The following is a 27,372-nucleotide window of genomic DNA, read 5'->3' on the forward strand; positions in this document are numbered from 1 at the left end:
TTTCACTGTCTTCCTCTTTCCTCTCTCATTTAAGCCATTGCAGCCATTTTCATGGACAAGAGTAAACACTGAGTTAAGTCAGTAGCAGCAGTTTATGTGGATTTAAAGTGACAGAGGCCCTAAAACAACTCCTTCTGAAAGGAGCTGAAAATATGAGGAAACTAGCAGATTGAAATTTCATAATCTAAGAATGATTTTCTGCATAAAATTGTAATAAACATGTTTTGTGTATCTAATAGATTTATCCAAACCTGTTCAAGGAAGCACGACAGGTCACCTTTAACCGTCTGATTGTTTATTTTCTTAAAACCATGATGGCATTGAAATCCATTTCATTTCGCTTCCAGTTTCTACTCCACAATCTGAGCTCTGCTGTGCTCACCACTTGATGACAGCCCTGCATGGAGCAGAGGAGGTCTGGTGTGCTGCAGAGTGATTAGTGGGGTCACACCTCTGGCCTTAAAAGGCGAAGCAGAATACCAGCAGCAGAAGCCCCCTCTAAAAATATCTCTGGCTCTGAATGCCACGTGAATGCAACAGCACCAATTAGGTTCACAGTTTCTCAGCTGGCAGTTGAATTTTTCCATCAAACTCATGGAAAAAATGTTACATTAAAAGATATTAACACCTTGGACACCTTGTGGTCACATGGTGCAGCAACGTGGGCCGGTGGGGTAAAGTTACCTCTCCTCACTTCTGCCTTTTGCTTGGATCACTGCAGCGGTCCCAGTGGTCAGTCTAATTCTGTCTGAGCTGGTCGGGTGGAGGAGGGGGATTGCTGTATCTGCAATCCCAGGCCCAACCTGCCAAAGGGCAAAGACACCGACTGTCTAAACTTGGTCTCTGTCACTCTGTCTCTCCAGCCTTTTCCTCTCCTGTAGAATTAAAGACAAACGTTAGAAAATATCTGGACTTTTTGTCCGTCTGATAAAAGAAAGGAAGTTCTAATTTACAAAGAAGAGTCTTGTCTTGGCTTAAGAGTTTTTCACGCTGGAATACCTGGTAGGATTAAATCGTTCAGAGGAGTGAGGAAAATCCCGATGTTTTATCTTCATGGAAACATAATCTGCCGAAGGATTGCCTTTTCACAAGGATTTTAATTCTGGAAGTATGACTGAAGCAGCTGAAGGTAAAGTTTTATCTCAGTTTGAAAAATCTACCTTCTGTATTTTGCTCTGGCAAAAGTTTTGTTGTTTATAAATCAAACTAAGGGTGTCCAAACTGTGCGCCAGGGGCCATTTGTGGCCCCAACTGCACTTCAAGACTGATGCAAACTTGTTTATTGAACTTTAGATTTTTGATCAGGGTAAAATTATTGATGAACATAATGTTAAGTACAACAAAGTATTTGTTTTTTAATAACTTTTATAACAATTAGAACAGGTTTATTAAGAGACTTTTACTGAAAAGCTGACTTTACTGCATCCAAATCAACCTTTAGTTAATTTATTGAGCCTGGTTAAATATAGAAGGCAAATTGAAAGAAAGTGACACAAATTCTGTTCTTATAACTGAGAACAAATTTGTTTAACTGGATTTTAAAAATAAATCTCTTTCTTTTAATACAACAAACTTGCAAAATCCTTAAGTTTTAGATCAACCAACAACAACAACATCAGACCACTTCCTTTGCTTAATTTTAGTTTATATGTTGTTACTTTTTCAGTATTTATTGTTGTCTTTCCACTAAAGTAGCCATGTGTGAACCTTTGACAACATGCTTTGGAGAAGAAGTGTGATTACCAAAACATGGCTGAAGAGTTCCTGTTTGAAAACAAATTTTTTCACTATTATCACATCATAAAACGCAATAAGTCACACTGAAATGTTTCTTCCTCATATCTCATCGTTATCCATGACAAAAACTTTTAAATATTATCTGAAGTTTTTAAAGCAACAGTTTCAAAGAGTTAATGGATAATTTTCTGGGTGAAAAACAAAGAATGTCTGACAGAAAATAATAAACCTAATATTTTATCCCAGACTAAAGCACGGGTTTTTCTTACGTAGAGGAATAATATTGATATAAATAGATAAACCAGTTATAAGTTCTTTATTTATAGCAATGCATTTTGTTGTATTTATAGTAATATTTTATAATTTCCTCAGGCTTACTTTGACAACACCGCAGCCAGTCTGAGCTGGGCTATAATGGATACCTGGTAGGATTGTAGAAACCATAGATGGACACAGATCAGCTGTAAACTAGAGGATTCGTGTGTGGATGACTGAACAAGCCTTTTAAAGCAGGTTTCAGAAACTGGTGCAGCTTATCCAAGCTTGCATGAAAAGGCCACAGGTTCAGAGGTCGTCTGAAAACAAAAACATTGATTTCAGGAAGGCTATTTCTGAAAGCTCAAGAAGAACAAATTTAATCCAGAGCTTCGTTTTGCCAAATAGAAGATTAAGTGAAATTACTTGAAATACTTCGCTATAGTGGAGTTCAACTGGAATATTCTTGCTTTGTGTCAAGAATAGGGTATCTGCAGGTTTCAGAAAGTCAAATTTAAGACCTTTTAAGACCTTTTTAATGACATTTAAGGCCAAAAAATAGAGGGTGATTGAGGGATTCTGGTATATTACGCTACAGATTCAATCCCCATACAGCAAAGCTTGAATGTTTGGGTTGTTTTGCACTTCATGCACCTTGCTTCCTATGGTTTGGCAACATAAGAGAGCCAGTGGCAAAAACAAATGCTGTCCAGTCGACTGGCCATAAAGTTGCACTTACTCATGATTAAAAAAAGCTAACAAGCTATTTAGCAAAGTTATATTAGCAGCTAGCTACTGGTAGCCTCAACCATCTTGAGTCAAAAAGCGGAGATGTCTCACAATTTCCTCAAAGAAAAGTTCAAGGTAAATAAATGTTACGGGCCTGAATAATCCTTTAAAGGCAAAATTTAAGAGCTGTTATTAACACATTTAAGGCCACCTTACATCTTTCTATTGAATTTAAGACATTTTAAAGCCTTAATTTTAGATAAATGAATTTAAGACGAAGACTTTTTAATGGTGCATGGATACAAAAGTCAAGAGATTTATGTTCTGTTTTATTTTGATCTAAATGTTGAAACCTATCAGGATCTTTAACTATAAATGTCAACACGTCAACCAGTCACACTGACAATCACATTGAAACAAGCCTTAAATTATTTTCTGTCGTGGTTGTAAAAAAACCAAAAAATGATGAGATTGATACTATTAATGAAAAAACACAAATACAGCCATATGAGGGGAACACTGCATTGGAACAGCAGGGATAAAACACTAGAAACCAACAGAGACTGAAAGAAAATGAGCAGCTTTAGTCCTACAGAGCTTGATTGCTGGATCGCGAACACATGGCTGATTGTAAACAAGGTTCAGCTGTGAGGAGAGACCAGGCAGGCAGACTGAGGGAGAGAGAGACGGCAAGAGAGGAGCAGGGAGTAAACAAAAAGCAAACAGAAAAATAACAAAATGCAAAAGAATGACTAATCAAAGAAAGAACCAGACAAAGATAAGCACTAAAAAACTCAAACAATCCAGGATCCTGACATTTTCATCTGAAGAACCTTACAAATATTATATAGTCTCATTGAACGACGATAAGATTAGAAAATATTCTTTAAAATAATAAATAATCAAACACCAAGATGTACTTTGGAATCAAATCAGAATTGCTGGACAACGTTTGAGTCGGTGATGCAAAAATATCAAAAAGATGTAGGAGTCTGAATAAATATTTCTTTTTCTTACAAAAACACAATCTGCTATGAATTGATTTGTACACTAAGCCATCCACCCACATCCTCCCACAAAACACTGTATTCACATGCTGTAGCTGGCGTCCAGACTCGATCTGTGGGAATGGGAGCAGAGCGTGGATTGTGGTTTGTGTTCAGAGCTGCTAAGCTTTCTTAGTCAGCAGTAATGAAGAAGCTTGCAGTCGCCGCCAGCAGTGAGCTGAGGAGAGTCAACAGGTGGTTTCAGCTGGTCTGACAGACACACAGCAGCGTAAACGAATGATTAGGATAACGCCATGAAGCCATGATCCATTTTTCAGGAGCAAAAATGCAAACTAAGGACGTCTAACTGGCGAATACAACAGAGGGAAACCACAACTGCCTCGTCCTTGCTCTCTAACTTTTTTTCCCTAATTAGAAAAACAAAACAAAACAAAGAAAACCAAAACAAAAGAAATTACAGCTAGAAGCAAATTAAAGTAAAGCACAATGCAAAATACTGAAATTCTGTACAAAAACCCAGGATTGTAAGAAAAAAAAAAGCTCATTCGTATGACAGAGTATTCAATCCAGGCCAAGAAAATCCAAATAACAAAATTCAGAGGATAAAGCCATAATATTACGAGAATAAAGTTATTATATTGTGTCATTATTCTGGTAATATAGAGATTTTATTCTACTTATGTCTTTATTATCCAAGTATTCTGTCTTTATTCTGAGACTATATTATTAATTTAGATTTTTTTTTCTACTTTTGTCTCATGTGATCCAGCAGATATTTTTGATATTATGTTCTTTATTTTTTGATTTGACTATTTTTTTTTCTTCAGCTCGATCGTCAGTGACAACCACCATGGTCATTGACGGGAAGGCCGGAGAGGCCGGCTCGACGACTCTCCGGTCGTCAAAGAAAATGTTTACAGACGACCTCTACTCTACGTTCAGCTCCCCTCTGGCCTGGATCCTGGTTCTGGCACTAATCATCACCTGGACATGCGTGTTCATTATTATGTTTGATGTGGCCGACTATAAGACCATTGCAGGTAAAAGAAGAATGGTGAATATTTGGTAAATTATGACGTTAAAATTATTGAATATTCCTTGTTATTTGATGCTCTGTGGTTTATCCATTATTTTCTAGGATTTTAAAGATTTTGTTATTTTTGTTTCCAGTTTGACTTCACCTTTGTTTAGAAAGTAGTCACAAACTAAACTCTGTGGTGTGTTGTTTTGCACTTCAGGTTAGATTAAAGCAATTTTAAAAACTGGATAAAACCGCTTTGCAATTATTGCATTTACGAATATATTAGTTATGTTTGGAATTATGTGAAAACATATTTTATTTTGGTAAATAGGAAGAAATAAATATTTTCTTTTAGTCTTTATTGTATGTTTTATCTTACTTCAGGGAGAAGCTGGCAATTTTAATATTTGCAGGAAAATTTCACCTGGAAAATTTTCCTCAATTTTATCATATTAAATTAGGCTGTGTAGTCTCTCAGCATTGTTTATTATATTTGAATAATAAATGAGTAATATTATTGTATTATAACAGAGTTATCTATTCTAACACTATTAAAAATCTCCCATCATTCATCTCTAACAGAAAGACTCACAAGAAACTGATTTTGTTTAGTTATTTCATTTCATTTTAATTTACACTGACAGAATAATGCAAATTAATGTACACATCAATAATAATGTTTGTAAAAGCTATAATAATCAGTTTTATTATTGAAAAAGATTGGATGCATGTAAAACCTTACCATCATGTTGGTTTTACTTTCCTTTCTCACTAAAAGTTTTTACTCATCATCCCTGTTTTTCATCCAACCAGATCGCCCTCCTGCTGGGATCAGGAAGGTTTTAAAGAGTTCAGGGCGCAGAGGCAAGACTTCTCACCTGCAGCTAACTTAGCAGATCCATAATGCTTCTTCTAAAACTACTAATGGCTTCATATAACAACAAAACATAGCTGCTCTCAGATGAATCCCTCTGTTTTTAATAGGAGATGCATTTACAAGCAGTTTCTGGTGCTTTAGCAGCATTCTGGATGTTTAGCTTCAGTGGAAGAAATGGATATTTGACTCTGTCCTGATTTTGTGCATTTGCTCACATAGAAAGAAATGAACAGTCTCTAGTTATTGTGATAGTGAGTTTTAATTTAGAGAGACACAATGAAACCGCTCCAAAAGAAGGAAGCGGACTATAGCGCAAGGCATGCTGGGTAAATACAACCAAAACAAACGGTAGCTAGAGCCTAAAGCTAGTGTGAGAAATGGCTTGTTGTCTTTTTGCTGGAGAAAAAAGAAATCCTACAATTACTAAAATATGACGCCAGTCCACTTTTATTTTAATTTTGTGAATCAGGCACTTCCTCAGTGTCTTCTTTAGAGGTTTTTGTGTTTCAGTGGTTTTTGGTGCAGCGCCACCTCAGGTGAGGAGGGGAACAGATTTTTCAACTATAATAATGGCATAGTAATTATTGACCGTTCATTAGTTCGTAAGTTGGCAAACTACTGAATAATAATATGTACAGTCATATTAAGATTATTTTAAAATGTTCTGTAGAGGGAGGAGTACACTGACTGCATTGTTTTCTGATGTTTGTAGTTTATTTCCTGAACTTTTCTGGTTCAAACATTCACAAAACCCATGAATGAAGTTTGATCTGAAAAAAGAAACTGGGGGTTTTTGAAATAATTGAACTTCAGAGGAGCTTGATTCCAATTAGTTGCATTGATTATTGATTTCTGATTAGGCTAATCGAGCTCCTCTGAAATCCCTGTTATATATAAAGCAGTTTCTGACTGAAGCTGATGGCTGAGGATTTGAAGGATTTGTGAAATGCTTCTTTAAGCAGCATTATGTCGGAATGCGTCCTGAGGAGGTTAAACTGGAAGATGGGTTACCCTTACCTCCTGTGACGTTTTAGGATCCATTTCTTAAAAGTTCTTGCTGCCCCACTTTCAGTTTAACCCCTCAAAGTGGAACTATGTCCGTCTTGAAGAAAATATTGCTTATACAGAAACTCTTATTGTTTGAAATTATTCCGTTTAGTTACACAATTGATGAATATAAACTAAAGTCTTTGTGTTCTTTGCCTTGTTGACCTCTGTACTCCCCCAGGAGGTCTCAGTAAGTTCGGTTCAGATCCTGTGAAGGTGGTGAACGATGCCGTGGACGAATCAACAAACATTATTAGCGCCATGTTCAGTTTCGCTGCAAACCTCATTGCTCCAGACGAAGAAGAAGGTACACTGAGTTCTTCAACACAAATTACACATTGCATTTTAATAAAATAGGAATCATATTTTGTATTATTCAAGCATGTTCGAAAAAGTGTTTATAAATTTATTTTTTGATCAAATTTTCAACACATTCATGTACACATTCATTTTTTTATCTTCCTTTGCAGGAATGCTGTATGCGGTGAGGAAAAAAGGTTTGTATAGAGAGTCATTCATTCTTCCTCAATCCGACAGCAAATTTTACCTTCTGTGTTAATTTTTTGTGTGTAGCTCAAACAAATGGAAAATCTACTTCAATTCAATATTTCTGAACTGTTTAAGAACTTCCTAAGAGGAGAAGGGAATTAGCAGCAGATTTGGATTTTAAAAGAAATTTTATGCAATCACAATATGAGTATATGTTTTTGTAAAGTTTTATCGAAAAATGGAATGTGGCAAATTATAATGGAAAATTTTTGATATTTCAGAAATTAGCAGATTTTTGCACAGTTTCATCAATTTCTAATTTATTTTTGGAGATGGACTCTACGTTATTTGTTTGGAAGGCCTCCCTGCCATCACCCTAATCTAATCTTCTAGAAAGATCTGGTTTCAGATTCAAGTCTGTTTCAGAGGAAATGTGGTAAAATTAAGATTAAAATTGGGGTTAGCTTCTTGAAATTAAAATCTAATAAAGTTGGAGAACTACAGGAAAACATTCACATGTAGGATCCAAAAATTTCAGTTTCTGCCCAACGAAAACACAATGAAACAATTTGTAGCTTAAATAATTAACACAAAAAATGGTAATAAAACAATTACAACATGACAGCAGAAGGCTGTAAGCCATGGATGAGTTCTTGACCTGTGTTTATAGAATTTGATTTGCAGCAAGTATAAAGTTTGGAGACACTGTACATGGCATTTAGCAGGTTAAATTGGGGCTGGGAACCTCTGATTTAATACACATAATAATATTTACGTCTAAGCTTCTTTTATTTATGAACCATTTCAAAGAGTCAAGATGGTTGGATGAGGAGGAGGAGGAGGAGGAGGAAGGTCAGGTGAAGAGTAAGAAACCAAAAGGTATTCAAATTCTTTGGGTGGGTGAGGTTTGGATTCTGCCATAACAACTAATGGAGATAAAAACAAAAGATTCTTCTTCTTCTACTTTCCTTTAATAGTTGTGCTTTTTCATCCTTGGTCATTATTAACTAGACACTTAATATCTCCCTCCAAAATGTTCCAATTAATTAGATTTATATTGCAACATGTGAAAAAGTATCTACACTTTGACTTCATTGTTCCAGTTTCTTTATTGACTTTTAAAAATGTTTTATTTGCTTTTGTAGGAGAATTTTTACCGCCAAGAAGTAAAGGTATGTTCCCTGAATGCATTTCATCATTCTATCTGCATAAGCAAACAAACATCCATCCATCCATCCATTGTCTGTTCACCCTTGTCCCTAATGGGGTCGGGAGGGTTGCTGGCGCCCATCTCCAGCCACGTTCCAGGCGGGAGGCGGGGTACGCCCTGGACAGGTCGCCAGTCTGTCGCAGGGCAACACAAAGACATACAGGACAAACAACCATTCACACACACACACACACCTAGGGAGAATTTAGATAGACCAATTAACCTAACAGCCATGTTTTTGGACTGTGGGAGGAAGCCGGAGTACCCGGAGAGAACCCACGCATACACAGGGAGAACATGCAAACTCCATGCAGAAAGACCCCGGCCGGGAATCGAACCCAGGACCTTCTTGCTGCAAGGCAACAGTGCTACCAACTGCGCCACTGTGCAGCCCGCAAACAAACATCAACTGAAAAAAACCTGAACTGATACAAAAAGCACCAAAATTAAAAACATAATACAAACTTCCATCAAATTTCTGTAATTGTTTAACTTGTTTTTGTTGTTGTTGTAATTATATATCAGTTAAATATCATGATATGTACTTGATTTTCTTTCAACATCCTCATAAAAATTGAATCTGTGGTGCCACTTTTTTTCTATTGTTTGATTTTATAATATTAAATTAGTCTTCAAGAATTTTCCAGGAGAAATAGTTTTGATTTCTGCTTTTAATTTATTATTATGATCATTATTATTATTATTATCATCATCGTACCTTATGCATTTTTACAGTTATAGGAATGCAAGTTCAGACAAAACTAGAAAAGGCAGAAGAAGCAGCAAAGGAAGAGGAAGAAGAGGCCTCTGAGGGGGAGGAAGAGGATGAAGATGAAATAGAGGAAGAGGAGGAGGAAGAAATAGAGGAGGAGGAGGAAGAGGAGGAGGAGTATGATGAGGAAGGGGAATATGAAGAGGATTATGATGAGGAGTATGAGTATGAGGAGGAATATGAGGAGGATGAAGAGGAAGATGAGGAAGCAGAAGAAGAGCAGGAGGAACAAGCAGATGAGGAAGAGGAAGCAGTAAGCACTGAAGAAGTTGAAGAAGAAGAGGAGGAGGAAGAAGAGTTAGCTGAAGATGAGGAAGCAGAAGAAGAAGGTGAGGAGGAGGAAGAAGAAGCTGTAAGCGCTGAAAAAGTTGAAGAAGGGGAGGAAGAGGAGGAAGAAGCACTAGAATCTGAAGAAGATGAGGAAGAGGAGCTAGAAGGAGACATCCAAGAGAAGGAGGACGAAAAGGAGAAGGAAGGAGAGGAAGAGGAGGAGGATGAAGGAGCTGAACTGGAGGAAGCTGGAGAACCTGAAGAGGAGGAAGATGATGAAGCTCCTCCATCAGCTGCAGTAGAGGCTGAGGATGATGAAGAGGAGGCAGGAGAAGAAGATGAAAAAGAAATGAAGGCAGATGCTGCTGATGAAGAGGAGGATGATGAAGAAGAAGCTGCAGCTGCTGATGAAGAGAAGGAGGATGAAGAAGAAGAAGCTGTAGCTGTTGATGAAGAGGAAGAGGCTTCTGATGAAGCTGCACCTGTTGATAAAGAGGAGGATGCCTCTGATGAAGAGGAGGATGCCTTTGATGAAGAGGAGGAGGCCTCTGATGAAGCTGCTGATGAAGAGGAGGAGGCGTCTCCTGAACCCGTCTCCACCTCAGATGATGACGAGGCGTCTCTGTCTCCTGATTCCGACGTTCCCGTCGTCGTCATAGATGGCGATGAAGACTCGCCGCTGCCTGACGATGATGATGACGTTAAAGATGAAGAGGATGACAGCAGTGACGTTGCGTTTGTGGATTCCTCAGAAATCAGTGACTCAGCACTTCTGTCCAGTGAGGAAGACGATGAAGATGACAGACTAGCAGCGACGTCAGACAGCGATGATGTCATCGCAGAGGACACTGAGGAAGACTTGGATCTAGATCTTCCTCACATAGCAGTTTCTAGTGACGAAGATCTTAAAGTTAAAGATGAGGAAGATCTTTCTCCTCTACCACCTGTCGATGATGATGATGATGATGATGACAACGTAAAGGTTTCTGAGGAAGATGAAGATGATCTGGACCAATCAGACGACGTTTCTGTGGCTTCCTCTGAACTGTTTGCAGATGATGAAGATGAAGGTAAAGATGAAGACCTTGATAAGGACGACCTCATTGACCTTGAGGTTGATGAAGATGAAGATCTTATCAAACCTTTACAGGAGGAAGAACAAGAAGTAGCAGAGGAGGAAGAGGAAGAGGAAGAGGCGGACGTTCTTCCTTTGGTCAGCTCAGACAGTGGAGTGTTGGGCGACGAAGATGACGACGATGATGAAGATCTTGATGAGGACTCTCTGAGTGATGATGAAGATGAAACCGAGGAAGACGATGTTGAGACGAGCTTCGATGATGAAGAGGAGAAAGAAGTGATAGAAACATTGGTTGGCACAGAGGAAGACATTGATGAAGCCGAGGTTGATGAAGGTGAAGGTGAAGATGAAGATGATGAAGATGAGGAAGATGATGATGGACTTGATGACATCCTGTTGTCAGGTGAGGTTAAACTTTCATTTCCTCCATGTTTTAAACCAAAATATTCAAACGTTTGACCATAGATTTACAGTTTTTGGGAAAAACTTCATAAAATGACAGCAATAAAAAATAAACACTGAAATTTATAGAATTAAAAAATTATTACCAAAGTCATAAATTCACACCTTGTTGGGCTTAACCTTTCAAATGTGCTGCAGTTATGTCTATTGCTCTATGGTACTTTTTTCTTCCACTCAACATTTCCTTGCCATGCAGCAGTATGCAAACTGTTTTTAGTTTCTTCTGAGAAACTAAGCTATTGATTTTCATTGTCTGTAAGCCGTAATCATCAAACTCGATAGAAATAAATGGCTGAAAGTTATCAGTTTGTTAAACAAATCCATTTCGTACACAATAAACTTGAATAAGTGAAATAAATAAACTTATCAATGATCCTCTAGTGCAGTGGTTCTCAAATGGGGGTACACGTACCCCTGGGGGTACGTGGAGGTACTGCAGGGGTACGTGAAGCTTTTCAAAATATCTTTAAAAAATCAGTAGGCTCCTCATAATAAGTCTTGGGAAAAATTATTTTGTAAAAAGTTCGATAAAATATAAATGTGTGTTCTGTCAAGAAAATCCGAGCTCATCCCACTTCCCCATGCTGGAGATTTTAGTTTAACAGTAATAATAAATAAAGTTATCTTTAAAATGAATCACTCAAGTGACATCAAGGCCCAACAGTAGACTTAAGTGTCAATAAAGTTAGTTTAACAGTAATAATAAATAAAATTATCTTTAAAATGAATCACTCAAGTGACATCTAGGCCCAACAGTAGACTTAGGTGTCAATAAAATAAATCTAGTTGTGTGTGTTGTTTTTGTCTCATGCAAACTTTGCTTTAATTCTACTTTTTTCTATCTAATCATAAGAAATCATAGTCAGTCAGAGAGAGTCATTAAACAGGAAAAGCAGGTTTCCTGGAAAAAGAGGAAGTTTCCAGCCTGCAGATTTATAAAAATAGCTGAGACTATTTTAAAGCATGAAAGTTTTAAAAAATTAAATCTAAACATTTTGAGTAATTTGATAAGATTCAAAGTAAAATACTTATATTAATATTGATTTACTTGTAATAATACTTACACTTATATTTGTGAGAACTACAAGAAAAACAAGTAACTGTAACTTTAGTAGTAAATAATTAGAATAATAGATTATTCTTGGTTTCTTTTCAGAAAAACATCTGTAATAACTCACATTAAGATCATAATAAGAGTAACTAATAAGTTATGGTTATAAAATCATAAATGAATGATAGATCAGAGAAGCTGAAGAAAATAAATGTGATATAAGTTATGGTTATAAAATTATAAATGAATGCTAAATCAGAGAAGCTAAAGAAAATAAATGTGATATAAATGTGATTTTGACATTAAACTTGAAATGGTGTAAAAGGTTGTAAAACTGCAATTAAACATCACTGATATGTTGGAGGTAGATGGTAGGTGAAAGGTGACAGGAAGGGAAAAAGGGGAACTAACAGGAGAGCAGAGATGATCAGCACCTTATATGGAAACAGGAGGTTGAGCAGCCCTGAGACATTGGCACAGACATCATGACATGATGTCTCTTAAGACAGTGACGGATATGAGATCATCTGTCTAAGCAGACAGATAAACCCTATATAAGGTGGGTGCAAAAGAGGAACCTTTCGTTGGATCCTCCGGGCAGCTTCGAGCCAAGATCGAGATGGACAAAGAACTCTGCAGCTGAAGAAGAGCCGGGGCCACGGAGCCGGAGACTGTCCTGCTCATGGAGACCAACCCGTCAGGCCCACAATCTGTGGCTTCGAATCACACTTCTCTCATCGGCTGGGTTCTGACCCCAAAGACAAAGATGAAGACAAAGACAAGGAAGAAGAACTGGTGCCTTTTTTCCTGCCAGCACCAAGTCCTGTGTGACCTCAGCATCCATGCGGAGAGGAGGCTCATCAGACCTGCGGAGATCCTGGCCTTCGCCGATCAACATCTTCCTCCTGCTGCCACACCTTCTTCATCATCAAGCCAGGTCTGGGGTTCGAGGCGCCAAACTCCGTCCGTCTCTCTCTAAGGTTCCCTTTTTTAGTTCTCAGTATCAGCAGTAGGGAAAGATAGACTAGATGATTGATTTTACTTATTTGATTATTTCTGCTACTGAATTAAGCTGTACTGACCCTTGCAAAAATGCCTTACTAATAAAATATTTAGCATAAAGAAAATCTAAAAGATGTTGTGGACATTCAGTTAATGAGTCACCTTAAAGTTCTTTGATGGTTGTAAAATAGCTGTGATGTTTGATTCTGGAGAGGAAGAGGTGGAAAATGTTTTTAGGTTGCTGGTAGCCCATATTTAAAACCTCATCCTTGGGACTCGCCCGAGTCACTAAAACCTACCTGGTTCAATAACAAATGCAAGTTGCAAAATAGAGAACGAGCGACCGTTAACAGGTGTGCTCTGTGAAACTAGTTGGCTGTAGGCTGCTCAGTCTGGCTAATTCACAGGGGGAAGAAGGGTGGGACACCTGGATGTAGGCCGTCAGATAACCAGGCAAATCGTTTCTCGAAACCAGCTTAAACAGAGTTTACTTCAGTTCTGGACAGGGTAAATCCCAGTAGATTTAGGAAACTCAACGGACCCGTTAGACGGAGAGCTGGTAGCACATCTCCCCTCTCAGAAGAGGAAGTACGAGAGTGAGAGAGTAGAGACAGAAAGGAGGGGGGGGTGTTGCGCAACAACAGTTCATACACTGAATTTTATATTCAGTATTTACAGGGTATTTACAGCACTGTACCTCTTTTTTATTCCAAAAATGTTTTGCCCGTGTCAGGGGGTACTTGACTAAAATTATATTTTTAAGGGGGTACATCACTGAAAAAAGTTTGAGAACCACTGCTCTAGTGTATTGAGGATCATCAATAAGTTTCTGCAACTGTAGAAGGGTTAACCTGACTAACATTGCTTGAAGCCTAAAAAATGGAGGCTATAAAGTTGTTGATGTTTATTAAATCAGCACCAAACTAGCAAGAATTTAGCCCTAATGAGTCGACTTGGTAAGTTATGAGCTGCCTCTAATCCAATGAGACCCATTTCGTTAAAACAATAATGACAAAAAAATAAATAAAAATAGATTGATTGATTTTTTAGTGTTTAAAATCAAAGAAAGGAAATAACTAAATGTGTAACAGAGGCCCATGAAGCTGCATGTGCGAATATTATCTGATATTTAGGAGGCTGAAACCAGATTTAATTCAGCCACAGTCATGTCAGTCTTAAAGTTTATTTACATTTATAAAGCGATTAAAATCAGTCATTTAAAGTCATTAATTAAATATATAAATATGTAGACATTTGATCATTTACAGTATCTAAAGCTAATTAATTTTAGTAACTAATTTTAATGACTAATGTGCTTTTTAATTGAAGCCGCCATTGCAGCAGCGATCACTGGCCAGGAGGAGGCAGCAAAGACTGCTGTAGATGATGAAGAGGCTGAAGCTGATGAAGACAAGGTGGAGGAAGATGAAACAGAAGAAGCTGGTAAATATCAGCTATAAATTATATGAAAAACTGTCTTTATATTAGATTTTTAAAATAAGAGCAATGTAATCACTTAATGAGAGAAAAAGACTCAAATAAAAACATATGATTCATATTTTAAATAATTTTACAGACTTAAACTGCACCAGAACTTCTCATAGCTCTTAGGAAGATCTCACAGTTTTTTAGTTTGTTTATAACTGTGTAAGTGTTTTGTTTGGTTCCCATCAGAGACCAGCCAGCCTGCTGCTCCTGAGGAGAAAGATGAAGAAGAAGAAGAAGCTGAAGAATCTGTTTCTAAGCCTCAGAAATCCATCGACAAATCCGAAGACAAGGAAGAGGAGTACGATGAAGACGGAGACGAAGAAAAGGCCACAGTGGATGTGATTAAACCTGTGCCTGAGCCAGAGGAGGAAACACCCAAAACAGAACCAGCAGGTTAGAAACTGAGCCTGAGGAGGTGAGTTTTTACCTTATTTGTTTTTCATGTAACTTTAATTTTGTACTTTGGGATTTTCAGAGTGTCCCTGCCTACATTCTGCAAAGACACAAGAGACTGTCACCAAGACTGCAGATAAAAAAGGTTTGTTTGTATTCATGGTTAATTCATATAACCATGAAGTTCTCAGTTTAAACGAGCAGCTGAATTGAATCTTAAGTGAAGAGGAGTATCATGAACATGAGCCGTGGAAAAAGTATTTATATCTCCTGAACTTCGAATACCCTGAAGTCAAGTATAAGTTTATAACTGGACAAAAATGCAGGCAGTAGAATAAGATTGCTATTTAATGTTAAGGAAAAATAACATGAGATGATGAGGAAAACATGGAGGAAACGAAATGCAACAGGAGTGGACAGTGGAAAACAACAGCTGAATCTTCATTGACCATAAAGTTACGCAAATTGGAATTAAATGTATTTTTTATTATTTAATGGAAACCCACAAATTTTTCGCTAAAATATTTTTGTGCTAAGATTACACCATCTTTCAGCTGTATCAAAATGAGTTTTTTTTGCAAAACTGCAATGCAAACACCTTTTTCATATCACACGAGTCACATGATCAATAACCTGATGTTGCTACTGGTGGAAAAAAAAGAAGACGACGACAGTAAGGGGTACGAGGATGTTTGTAAATTTCCCATCACATGTTTCTTATTTAATGGAAACACTGCAATTATGAAATTGTGTTTTTTTTGACATTATTGAGAAATCAACAAAGTTTTGTGCACATTTGTAACTGAAACTCAGCTGATGAGAACTGAAGAGCTTAACTACCCAGTAGGAAATGTGGAAATGACAAAGGAGACAGAAGAGCTAATCATAGGTGAGTGGATGCAGCCGAATGGTAGACTGAGGGTGAGGTGAAAAATAAACAAAGAAAAAACCCTCAACCTAATATAAACAATAAACAGAAAGAAATAGTAATCTAACAAAACAAATCCAAACAATGAGAATAAATGAACTAACATGGTGGATGAACTAAAATTGAAAGATAGGACAAAAAACAAAGAAATGAACAAGATAGAAAATAAAACACATTGAAATTTGTGATTGTATAATGACAAAATATTAAAAAGTTCAAGAAGTATGAATATATTTACAAATCAGTATTAAAAAAAACTCTATTTTTGATATTTTTAGGATTTTAATTTAGTATTTATCTGTTAGATGCTCCCAGGAGGGTGTCGGCTGTGCGACGGAAAAAAGGTAATTCTAAAAAAATAAAACTTTTTTGTTTTAATGAACAACCAAATCTTTCCAAGTACAACAAAAATAATAGTTTTCTAACTTATAAAAGTTTATAACTTGAAGGAATTATTATGACGCATTGAAAAGTATGTTGAAAATCTATTTTTCCTGTTCATTTATTTGTATTTTACTTTAAGAACAGGAAGCTGTGAAGAAGACAGATGAAAAGCCAAGAAGACAAGGTAATACCAAACACTATTACTGTATATATGTATTGTGTAGGCATAATTACTTCATCTGCGCTCCGATGTTTGGTCCAGCTCTTCCTAGATTTCCAGCTCTGGAGCCAAAAGCCAGGAGAATCCGAAGATTAGCTCCTCTTCTGAAAGGTATCCAGAAAATATGAACGTCTCAGCTGTGATGCACACTTATCAATAAACTAGTGCCAGGAAGCAGTGACATTATTTTAATCTGTTGATGAAAATACTAATATGAATTTTATTTTATAAAGCTAAGATAAAACAGAAGAGCAAGATGTCAAAAACAGGTAAGCAAGTCAAATACACACCGTTATTACGGGGATATTATTTTTTTTCCCCTTAACTGGACTGTATTTTATCACCAGTGATGGAGACCAAGAAACAGGAAGAGACCACAGAGTCTGCACAGGAAGGTAAACAATTAAAATTATATTGTTTTTTCCTCTTTTGTTTTCTAATTAATATACCAAGTTAAAAAACACAAATTACATTGTTCTCCTAATTTTGCAGCTACAGATTTAGTTTTTTTTTGTTTTTTACTTTGTTGATTTTCTAATCCTTATTAAAAGCTCAAGTATCCTAAACACATTTGCAAACCCCGGCTCTTAACTGAAAAACGTCATAATCAAACCTTTCAAAACTTATTTATCAATTCCTCAAAAGAACAACTGTAAACTCAGAAACCAGTGGAAGTAAGTGTGACGCAGTATGTGTGCTTGTTTTTTGGTGCATATTTTATCAATGTTTATAGAGAACAAGCATGAAAACAGGTCAAGATTAAATATAAGAACATTTTCCAGTATCTGGTAAAGATTGACTACAATGTACAACCGACTTGTTCTGACGTAGACCCTTAATTAGTTTTAACTTCCTGTTTGAGTTGTGATGCTTTTATTTTGAAGCTACAACTTCCTGTTTAGTTGTTAGCGCAACGGCAGTTTAACGGCAATCAAAAGAAAGAAGAGAAGTTGCACCGTTGATTATAAAATATATCTTGTTATTCGCAGCCCCTTGACAAAAGCAAAAGGTATTTCAGATACAAATAATTATATGTTTTAAATATTGTGTGACAATCATTAAGAAATAATTGGTTTATGATCTACATATAGCGGCCTAAACAGGACTAGCTAAACCTGCTCTGGGTAAGGCTAATCACCATGGTAACCAGTAACCGTGCTAGGATATCCGGAAAATCCCGACTTAATCCGCTGTCCTGGTTTGTAACTATGCATGGTGCATAAAAATAAACAAAGAATAATTATTCGGTCAACTAAAGAAGCAAACATAAGGAAAAGAAAATAATGTTTACATTTCAAATTTGAAATTTTGAAAGTCAGCAGTTAGCATCTTAAAGCTCATTCAGCCTCAAACATTCTTGCAACATAACTATAGTGATCCATTTCATTATCTACAATTAAAACCAGATTGAAACACAAAGCATGATTATTAAGCTAGTTAAGCATCTGATGTTTATACAAGTCAAAGAATTGATTGACTTTCAAACATATGTACATAAGATGTGATTTTGACTTATATTTGGCAACGTGTTAAACAAAAGACTTTATACGATATATTTGGACATTTTCAGACATATTTTGACTTTCTGTATAAAAGAAAAAAAGAGCAACTGACCTGAAAAGTTATGTTAACTTCTATCCTGTCTATTTGACTCCAGGATTACGGTACATGAGGAAACTTTAATATGCATTTAATTTTTGCTGCAGTCAGTCCCTGCAGACCTGCTCCAGTTTACTGCCCGGCCCCCCCAGGATGGTACGGTAGGTCACCCTCTAATAATAACATACATGAAATGCTTAAAAATCTGTAAAAGACTGGTTGCATCATAATTAAGTAAGCCATCTATTTGCTGAAATTGTCTGTGTTTTCCAGTTCATCACATCGTCACAGACAATCCGTACCCTCCTCCAACCATGTCAGGTATTCACGCTGATGGGGGATCAACTCTGATCTGGTATTTAGCATGCAGTGCAGTTATGAACAGCTTTTGTTTTTTTTTTTCTAGCTCCCTCTGCTCCGATTGTGACCGTTCACCCTCCAGCTTCTCCATCACAGCCTCCATATCAGCAGCCTCCTCCTTCACTAATGCAGCCGCTCTATGCTCACTATCAGCCATATCAGCCACCAGTGCAACCTGCAATGCCACCTCCTGCAGAACCTTCTCCATCAGTGCAACCAGAACATCCAGAGGCTCCACAACCGGAACCACCGGTGGAGCCTGAGGCACCGACTCCAGCTATTGAAGCTCCGCCGGCAGTAGCTGAAGACCAGGGTGAGGAGGACCATGAAGATGATTAGTTACTATAGGTTAAAACAGCAAAAATTTGAAGAAAGACATGATTACACAAAGAGAAACACAAAATACATATCAAGTTACTGTAGTTCCAGTTAAAAAAGTTTTAAAGCACATATTGAATGATGAAAAATGATATTGTTTTTCTTTTAGAACCAGAGAAAGTTGTGAGAAAAGCTCCCTCAGTGAAGAAAGGTACAAACTATTTAATGAATTAAATTTGCAGACATCAATATTTTCCTCCTAATTACAGCTGTGAACAGTAATTATGTATTTTATTGTGTTTTCTCAGCTGCAAAGAAAAAAACTAAGGTTGCTGATTCAGTAAAAGGTACTGGATGTTCTTCTGCTTTAATTCACTGAATCATTGGGATGTTTCCTGAAACTAACTGCAGCTCCAGCATGTGATAACTGTAATATAGTGGCACAAAGTGCTCTGCGTGCATTAAATAGGCACAATTTGCCTTCTGTGGTCATTTTACTGCAATTATTCTCTCTGAGTGAAAAAGAACGAGACAGAAAGAAGCATTTTCTGTTTATCTTCGGTTAACACAGTGACTTTATGACTGAAAACTGTTCCATTATAATAAATGCTATGAATTAATTACATAGAAATTAAAATGAACACAAATGTTTGTTTCTTTAGGTAAAGCTCCAAAAAAAGAGAAAACCAAACTTTCTGCTGAGGCTAAAAAAGGTGAAGTGTATACTTAGAAAATTGATAATATAAATATTTTTAAAAATGTTGCTCATTTCAAATGCACCGTTTCATCTACAGAGAAGCTTCCAAAGGAGAAATCCAAACTTCCAGCTGGAGCTAAAATAGGTAAATCTGATATTAGCTGAATTATCAGGCTGTATGCTTTCAAAAATGTTGCTTTTTTGGGTCAAATTTTATCATTACTTTCTAGAGAAGCCTGCCAAGGTGAAATCAAAACTTCCAACAGAAGCCAAAAAAGGTACATTAAATATTAATTAATTTATTAGCTACATGCCCTTGTTTTCTGTTGTTATTTGGCTTTTTTTTTGTTTTCCATCCATAGAGAGGCCTGCAAAAGAGAAAACCAAATCAAGAAAAGGTTAGCTGACCGAGTCTGGCGTTGTCTGGGTTGTCATTACTAAATGAATTGAGATGCAGCCTAAGGAAAATGTCAGCAGTGATACAGAAACATGATTTTTTTTAAAGCTAATCCCAACAATTTGCTCATAATGCTAGAGCCTGCAGCTGTACAGCAGAAGAGGAAATCAGCGCCTAAGAGGACAGGTAACAACACGCACCGACTCAAATTAATATGCATGAAGTCAGTCATCATTCACTGCAGTGACAAGAGAGATGATTGTTGATTAGAAACTAATTGTCTCTGTTCCCCTCCGGAGCGCCGGCTGTCAAGAGCAAAGTCAAAGCATCCAAAGATAAGAAAGGTGCAATTCTGATGATGCATGAACTCCGCAAACTTTTCCTAATGGTTCATGGTTTTTTTAAGTAATTGAGTTTGACCAAGTTTCTAACTGAATTTAAAACTTTTCCAGTCCAGTGAATGCAGATGCTAATGGTTTACTTTTGTATAAATGAGCAAAACATGTTGTGTTGGACAGAACCAGAATCACGTCCACAGCCTCTGAGACTGAGGACGAGACTGGAAGCTGACAGGAGGACAAACGTGACGGCTAGAGCTGAGCCAAAGAAACCAGTCAGAGTTTCCTTTAAATCAGGTAACTTCAGCAAAAACAAGGCAGGTTTAACATAACAGACACTTTACTGTTCTTAGTGGTTCTATAAATAATCTTTTAGGAAAGCCAACTATTGTTTTTTTGTCTGTATATTTTCCATATAAGAACACAAATATAATCTTGTCTCTGAAATTTCTTACATCGAAGTTCAATCATAGAAAATGGCATTACAGATTTCACGTCATTATTTATTAAACAGATGAAACCTAATAATAAAAGTTCTGTCTGAGAAACCCCATGATTGAATGGAGTCATCTTTACTAAATCTCAGTAGTTGATCAGTTTTTTCTGTCATTCTGGATGATTTTTGTCCATTGGGACTTTATAACATTATCTAACTTCATTGAGGTTAAATATATTTATTTTTGAAAAGTTAACTGAAAGTCCCACCAAAACATTTTAATTTGTTGATTTCTGGACTTTGACTAGGCCGTTGCATCACCCCAATTTGTTTTCTGCTGATCATCCAATTAAAGGCAGTGAGATATTTGATGTTTGGCTGTAAGAAAACATCCAGAGGAGTTCATGGTCAAACCAATGAGAGCAGTTAGTTTAGTTTATTTCAGATATATTCACATTCAAGTAAGTATAAGTAGAAACTTATTTGATTCTAACCCTTTCTTTTATACGTGTCTTACTTTATACATTATTCTTTATTGTTGTCATCCAGTGAATGCAAAAGAAGTCCAGATCATCATTCCTCCACCACCATGCTTCACAGTTTGAATGAGATGCCTGTCCTCATGTGCATCGTTTGTTTTTTCTGTAAAAAGGCCAAACATCTAAACTTTGGTCGTACCTGTCCAAACCACATTCTTTCTGAAACTTAAGCTATGCTCACATATTATTTTTAGCAAAGAAATTAGCTTTCTCATACGTGTCCTTCCAAAGTAGCCATGGATTTTGTGCTTTACATTTATTAGAAATAGTGGTTAAATTTATATTGTACAATAAAATGTATTTCAGTTTTAAAGCTGAGTGGGCAGGATGAAATGCCGTTGACCTCACTTTAGTCACAATAACTGAATCCTCAAATGATGCTGAGAAGAGATGGAAAGCCAGCAGAGTTCAGTAATGTTAACAGGCTGAACACATGAAATGGAAAAGGGGAGTAATTAGACAGAATGTGTGGGAGTGGGAGGAAACGGTCAGAAAAGATTACCAGAAAATTCCCACTCAGGTTCATAATGTGTAGATTTCAAAACAACGTCCAACTATAGGAGAACGAGCGGTGTGTGGGTTTGACTGTTAAAAAAGACATATGCCGATAGCTGCATCAAGCGCAATCAGGATGAAACACAAATATTTATCCCCAGCATAATAACTAATACATAATGTATTCTGAGAAACAAACCAGTGACCGTTTAATGAGCAAATACAAATGGTTATGATTCAAATCTCACATTTCTTACCAGATTATTGGCATTTTTTGTGTTTATTTTGACATCTCAGAGAGAATCTGGCTGGTAAAAAGGTGTATGGATTATGTGATTAAAGTTGTTTTCTGCCAGATAGAACTAATTGAGGATGTGCTGTGAGGTGCAACACAGAGGGAGTGTAAACGATGATGGTGATGCGTTTTGCAGGATATAATTGGGCTTTTTCTTTTCTGTTACAGAAAAAGCTGCAAAGGCTAAAAAGAAACCAGTCAAGAAAGCTGAAGGTATGGAGTCAGAACATAAACGATTCCTCTGAAATCCTGACTTTAAACTGATCAGCATCTTTTCTCAAACCCTAGATAAAGTCAAACAGCCACCAAAAACTCGTAAGTATGACCCTGTGGGCATTGTTTGTCACTCTGGAGAAAGTTGAGATGTTTTGGGCCTTAATGCATAGCAGCATGTTTCAATCAAATCAAACAACACACTTCATAGCATCTATAAATAATGATGGGGTAGCAGTGATAATTTGGGTTTGTTTTGCAGCCACAGGACATGAGCACCTTCCAGTCTTCCTATATAACCCTAATTTTGTCTAGGGACAGATTTAGGGCCTTTAATTTGATAAATGTACAATAAAATGGCTGAAAAAACCCGCAAAACCTGGAAGGACAATGGTAATATGGTAAAAATGTACCTTTTATGACACTCATTAAATCGCTTTGATAAAACTAAAAATATCATCCATAATATATTTATTAAATTTTGTGGTTTAACATTTATCTCTGACTAATACAGCGGTGTGGGAGTTATTTTTATTTTTGACAATAATTTTATGTGTATGCTTTGTTACTAGCGAATGGGGAAGACGCTGCTTCCTGTAAGGTCTGAGGTATAAACTATGTTCTCACCTTATTTCCACTGACTGAACCAGTATGAGGAGATGCTAACGCTAATGACAGCACAGTAAAAGAGTTTTAATGAGATAATTTAACTGAGACGAGATTATCCACATCTTTAAGGGTGTTGAATTATTTGAAGAGATTAATGTTTTACAGCATTAATAACTGGATATATTAAGCTAAGAGCCAAAACTGATTAATCTCCTGTTCATAATGAGTCATTCAGTGGATTTCCAACACCGCCCTGAGTGTCCCCACACTTCTCTAATATCTGACGGAGATCCTCCTGTTTTCTACACCTGTTTGAGTTTGACTGATAAAACAAGAAAAACCAGAATCTGTGGTAAAGTACTTTAAAAACGACTCCAAGAACTACTTTAGTGATGTGAAGACATTTACACTTTTTCTTAAAATTGACCTTAATCAGTTATCCAATAATTTGAATTATTTGATATATGCATATTTTTTGTATCTGTGTATTAACATATTTTAGTTTTGATAGAATTGAAAAGATATTTACACATTGCCGTGTGATGTTAAGTCTCACCATAGTAGGTACAAACTTTTATATTATCAAAAGTTTTCAGATACTAAACTGCTCACAATAATAACAATAATAGGTTTTACTTCAGGAGATTCTGCATTTCTCCTGGTTTTGTTCTTTGTTGTTTAAAGCTTAAAGTTTATAACCTCAGGCTGACTGGTGGAAATGACAACTATACAAATAAATATGGAAAAATAGACATGAGAGATGAAAAAAGGTTTCTTAAATGTATCAGTTTTGTTTTAAATATTTTGTCCATGCTCAAACTTTCCAACAAGTTTCATTAAATTTGCTTTAAAACACTGATCTTTAAACTAATCAAAAAGCCAAGAAACAAATCAAAGTTGTCAGCAATTTATAAAATCTCCAAGTGTCAGTGTTTCTTTTTATCTTCACTGTTAAAGGTTTTTGAAAAAGCAACTTAATTTTTAAACTTTGGAATAAGATTTAAGAGGGAAAATAATGATTGTCGGGGGGGAAAGAAAATCCAACTTTTCAATTTTTTCTGTTTATAAGCTTGCAGTCACTGTCTCCATTTCCTCCAGTTATGATGAACACATAATTCTTTAATCTCAGATTATTATGTTTGACTTCTTGCAGAGGAGCCTGAGACTGAAGACAATGTTACAAAGACCGAAAAGAAGAAACCGAGTAAGATCTGCTTCTGTAATTTAATTCAAATTAAAAGATCAACAGTAGTCAATAATGGTGGGCACCGCTAACTAAAAGTTAGTTGTGCTAACCCTAAATTATAAACATTATAATCATAAACATTATTATTAGTTTAATGCTGAAGTATTACACCAACATGCTGGAAGCTAATGATGAAGCACTAACTTCATTTCAAATTATGTCTGCAGTAGAAAGATTGCAACCATCTAGCACCAATTTCATTTTGACGTAATTTACATGTTTTTTAATTCTTTTGGATATTGTATTTATGTTTATATCTTCCTCTCTTCTTGCTTCCACCACTGATCAAAACACACACAGCATCTCACCTTCTTTTCTTTCCAGGTCAGAAATACTTCCAGTGCATCTATTTCCCAGGAAAACACGCACACTATCCTTTACGACCTTTCACCCCGGCCATGTCTCCCGCCATGTTGTCCCCTGCTGTCCGGTCGATGCTGGAGCAGCAGAGAGCAGACAGAGCAGCGGGACACTGACCTGACTGACGGACAGATCTCTAATTCTGTGACTTCCTTTGTCTGTGATTAAAACACAGGCAAGAAAACAAAGAGGACAGATTTTATTTTTAATTTAGTGATTTATTCAGTGGTTGAGCTGCTGGGGACACTTATGAAATGTTCTCAGTCTTTTGCACCCACAGCTATACTTTCACTGCAATACATTGTGACTAAGTTTAAGATTTTCTTTGCAAATACATACATTTTCAATCAACCCTTTGTTTTTTTATATAATTATAACCACAGGGAATTTCAAAGCTGACAGTTTTTACCTTTTTCTGCTCCACTACTAAATGTCACAGCAGTGACCTGCGCTGCCCCTGTTCACCACAGATCACCTGTGGGTGCAAGAGATTAGCATGCTAACAGTGAAGACTCCAAACCCAGAGGCTCCCACTTTTATCCCAGCAGCAACCCGTCTCCAGACATCCAGCAGTAAAATCCAGCTGCATGGTAATAAAAACTGAGAGGCTCTCTATCAGAGAACAGGATGATGTCCTGGTTTAACCTTTAAATATTTAACTTACAGGCATTTCTCCTTTTATAGTTCAAATCCCAGAAAACAAGCCAATTTCTTCCCTTTTTATGCCATCAAGTAAGACCCAACTGCAGCGCAAAAAGTTAGGTTTTACAAACAAATGCATATTTTTTTAAAAATAAAAATAAAATATATAAAACTAATTTTAAAAAAGTATATTAAAGAGAGCAACTAAACTAGAAAAACAAAAGTTACTGTACAAAACAAATTATGGCAAAAATGAAAAGCAGTGCAATTTAAATATGTGGAATTAGAACTTTGCAATGTGGAGATTTCTGCTTACTTAACAGTGTGAGTCAAAATAAACAATAATATTAAGAAAATTGGTAGTTATTTATATATGTTATCAGTAAAATTGGAGATTGGATAAAGAATTAAATGTAGACAACATCTGAATTATTCATCATTAATATTTTAGATTAAAAAGAACCTTGAAATAATTATATTTCTATTATGCATAAAAAATACACTGAATTACTTTTTAAAAATCCATATTTTATTCGGTTATTGGAACCTTTTACCTCAATGTTTTGATTAAATTGTGGCACTTTCAGGCCTCCGTAGCCAACGGTGGAGAAGCTGCAGGAGGTTTAACGTGATGCGTTTGGAGACGGGGAAACTGCAGGACAACTTAGACGTGACCAACTGAAGCGACGTTGTGATTGAATGTAGTTTTATCAGCCTGTGAACCGGGCCCGATGCACCGTCGCTTTTTTACCTCGATTCTTCTCGGTTCTGGTGATGTGACTCAGCAACAAGTTCACCGTTATGGTTTTATGACTTACTGAGCGCTGCCAGGCATTTCCTTCTGTTGTCTTATTGAATAGAAATCTATGCTACTGTAAAGGAACCAAAAGGGAGTTTCTACTCCCACGATGTTTCACTCCTGATGGTTCTGTGCACATGATTATTATCAAAGAATGTGGAAATTAAATAGTTTATGTGACAGAATAGTCCAGTTTACTCGTACTGCTGCAAAAGGACTAAATAAAGCAGTTTGACATGTGGGACTGAATGCGGATAAGCTGTGCCGAATTAGCTGATCTTTCTGAAATGTCAACAATACAAATAAAGCAGAGAAAACTATTAAAATGCAGAGTTTAGTTTTGTAAACCTGCAGAGAACTTATGTCATCTAAAACAGTGAATCCCCGACAATTTAGAGTTTTCTGAGGAATGCAACTCCAAACTATTCACAGAAAATTCACAGATTCAAGGATTCATTTCTTACAGCGTTTCTAAAATATTTGAAAGAAAATGCAGGTTAGGAAGCTGAAATATTTTGACACAATCCTACTGGTCGTTCGCAAAGCAGCCGATCCAGAGATGTGCCATTTAATTTTCTTGGCACTGACCGGCTGACCAGAGATAAAGGAGACTGGATAAGTGCTAAGACATTATCCTCTGTGCACATTAATGAATATTAAGGTATATTTGGTGTTTGAACAATGAAAAATATGCAGTTATAAGAGTAATAACAGGCAGGCTCAAGTAATTTTGCTGCTTGTTGGTGACTTTGGTCCCTAACTCATAAATACTGGGGATCCACTGTAGAATTACCAAAGACTCTACAGTGAGATTCGTGGACAATGTGGACATTTCTGACAAGTTTTCCAAAGCAGCTCAAATGTGTAATTCTTTGTTATTTTTGAGTTTGCCGATTACCAGTTTGCGTAAACTTCCTCAGAAAGTTTGGGTGGGAAGTATTATTTTAATTCTGCCAAACATCTGGTTTTGGTTTGTTTGATGCTTTTAACCCTCAGGTTTGTTGAAAACTTTGGAGTCCAAATCTAAAATGGGTTCAAGAAAACTCTGGTCTCAGTTCTTTACAGGACTGGACTGATTACAGTGAATGTGTTTGTCGGAATGGCCTTAAATCGCACCTGTTAGCCAGGTGTTAACCTTCAGTTTGTTGTAAATGTTGTGTTTGCAGCTTATATTTGTGTTATTTACATTAACACACAGTATTTACATTGTACAGCTGCAGGTATATGTATTTTTATTTAATTATTACTGTAGATTAATGTCAGTGATGAAAGGACAGACTATGATGTCATAAAAACAAACAGAAGGAGCAGACGTCAGTGCAATCTGATGTAAATATCATGTTTGGTGGGAAACTTAGTTGAAGCTTGAATATATTACAGGTTTTAAATTCATGTTTGATTTTGTTAAGGTGAGTTGACTTTTTATGCATGTTGTTACATTTTATCACAATACTTTGCCTTGACGTTTTTGTTTTATTCCTTCTTTCTTTTATTTCACTGTTAGTTTTTCATCTGCAGAGGAATGAGCATTTATTGATCTTAAACCTCAGACAAAAAAATGTTTGTTGGCATTTTTCCAACTGTGAGCAGAATAAAAGCAGTAAGAAAT

General features: G+C 36.5%; 1 protein-coding gene across 7 annotated transcripts; it reads left to right on the forward strand.

Moving 5' to 3' along the window:
* Positions 1-576: 576 nt before the first annotated feature.
* Positions 577-27,372, forward strand: LOC114158780 (spore wall protein 2-like). 7 transcript variants are annotated; one of them, XR_003598471.1, is made up of 32 exons: positions 624-1,129; positions 4,556-4,768; positions 5,563-5,613; positions 6,855-6,980; positions 7,144-7,170; positions 8,308-8,334; positions 9,108-10,895; positions 14,337-14,450; positions 14,682-14,888; positions 14,971-15,033; positions 16,122-16,160; positions 16,340-16,384; positions 16,463-16,531; positions 16,654-16,689; positions 16,768-16,815; positions 18,127-18,180; positions 18,293-18,340; positions 18,426-18,692; positions 18,867-18,908; positions 19,006-19,044; positions 19,360-19,410; positions 19,492-19,539; positions 19,625-19,672; positions 19,757-19,792; positions 19,930-19,977; positions 20,091-20,135; positions 20,310-20,426; positions 22,063-22,107; positions 22,183-22,209; positions 22,680-22,715; positions 23,870-23,920; positions 24,287-24,369. XR_003598471.1 is itself a non-coding variant. In XM_028040628.1 (31 exons), exons 1-31 carry the CDS (start codon positions 1,111-1,113, stop codon positions 24,436-24,438), a joined length of 3,990 nt encoding a protein of 1,329 aa, XP_027896429.1. In that variant the 5' UTR covers positions 660-1,110; the 3' UTR covers positions 24,439-27,372. The 7 variants fall into 7 exon arrangements, 4 of the variants coding, with proteins under 4 accessions (XP_027896433.1, XP_027896432.1, XP_027896429.1 ...); XM_028040628.1 differs by lacking the exon at positions 22,680-22,715 and having other exon boundaries at positions 660-1,129; positions 24,287-27,372; XM_028040631.1 differs by lacking the exons at positions 19,360-19,410; positions 22,680-22,715 and having other exon boundaries at positions 653-1,129; positions 24,287-27,372.

Source organism: Xiphophorus couchianus, chromosome 15, assembly GCF_001444195.1.
Source record: "Xiphophorus couchianus chromosome 15, X_couchianus-1.0, whole genome shotgun sequence".
Lineage (NCBI taxonomy): Eukaryota > Metazoa > Chordata > Actinopteri > Cyprinodontiformes > Poeciliidae > Xiphophorus > Xiphophorus couchianus.

Excerpts from the sequence above, each read along its gene's own strand:
- LOC114158780 (XM_028040628.1), top strand. Across the intron at positions 7,171-8,307 it reads GTATGCGGTGAGGAAAAAAG|GAGAATTTTTACCGCCAAGA; the intron begins GTTTGTATAGAG and ends TTGCTTTTGTAG. Across the intron at positions 8,335-9,107 it reads TTTACCGCCAAGAAGTAAAG|TTATAGGAATGCAAGTTCAG; the intron begins GTATGTTCCCTG and ends GCATTTTTACAG.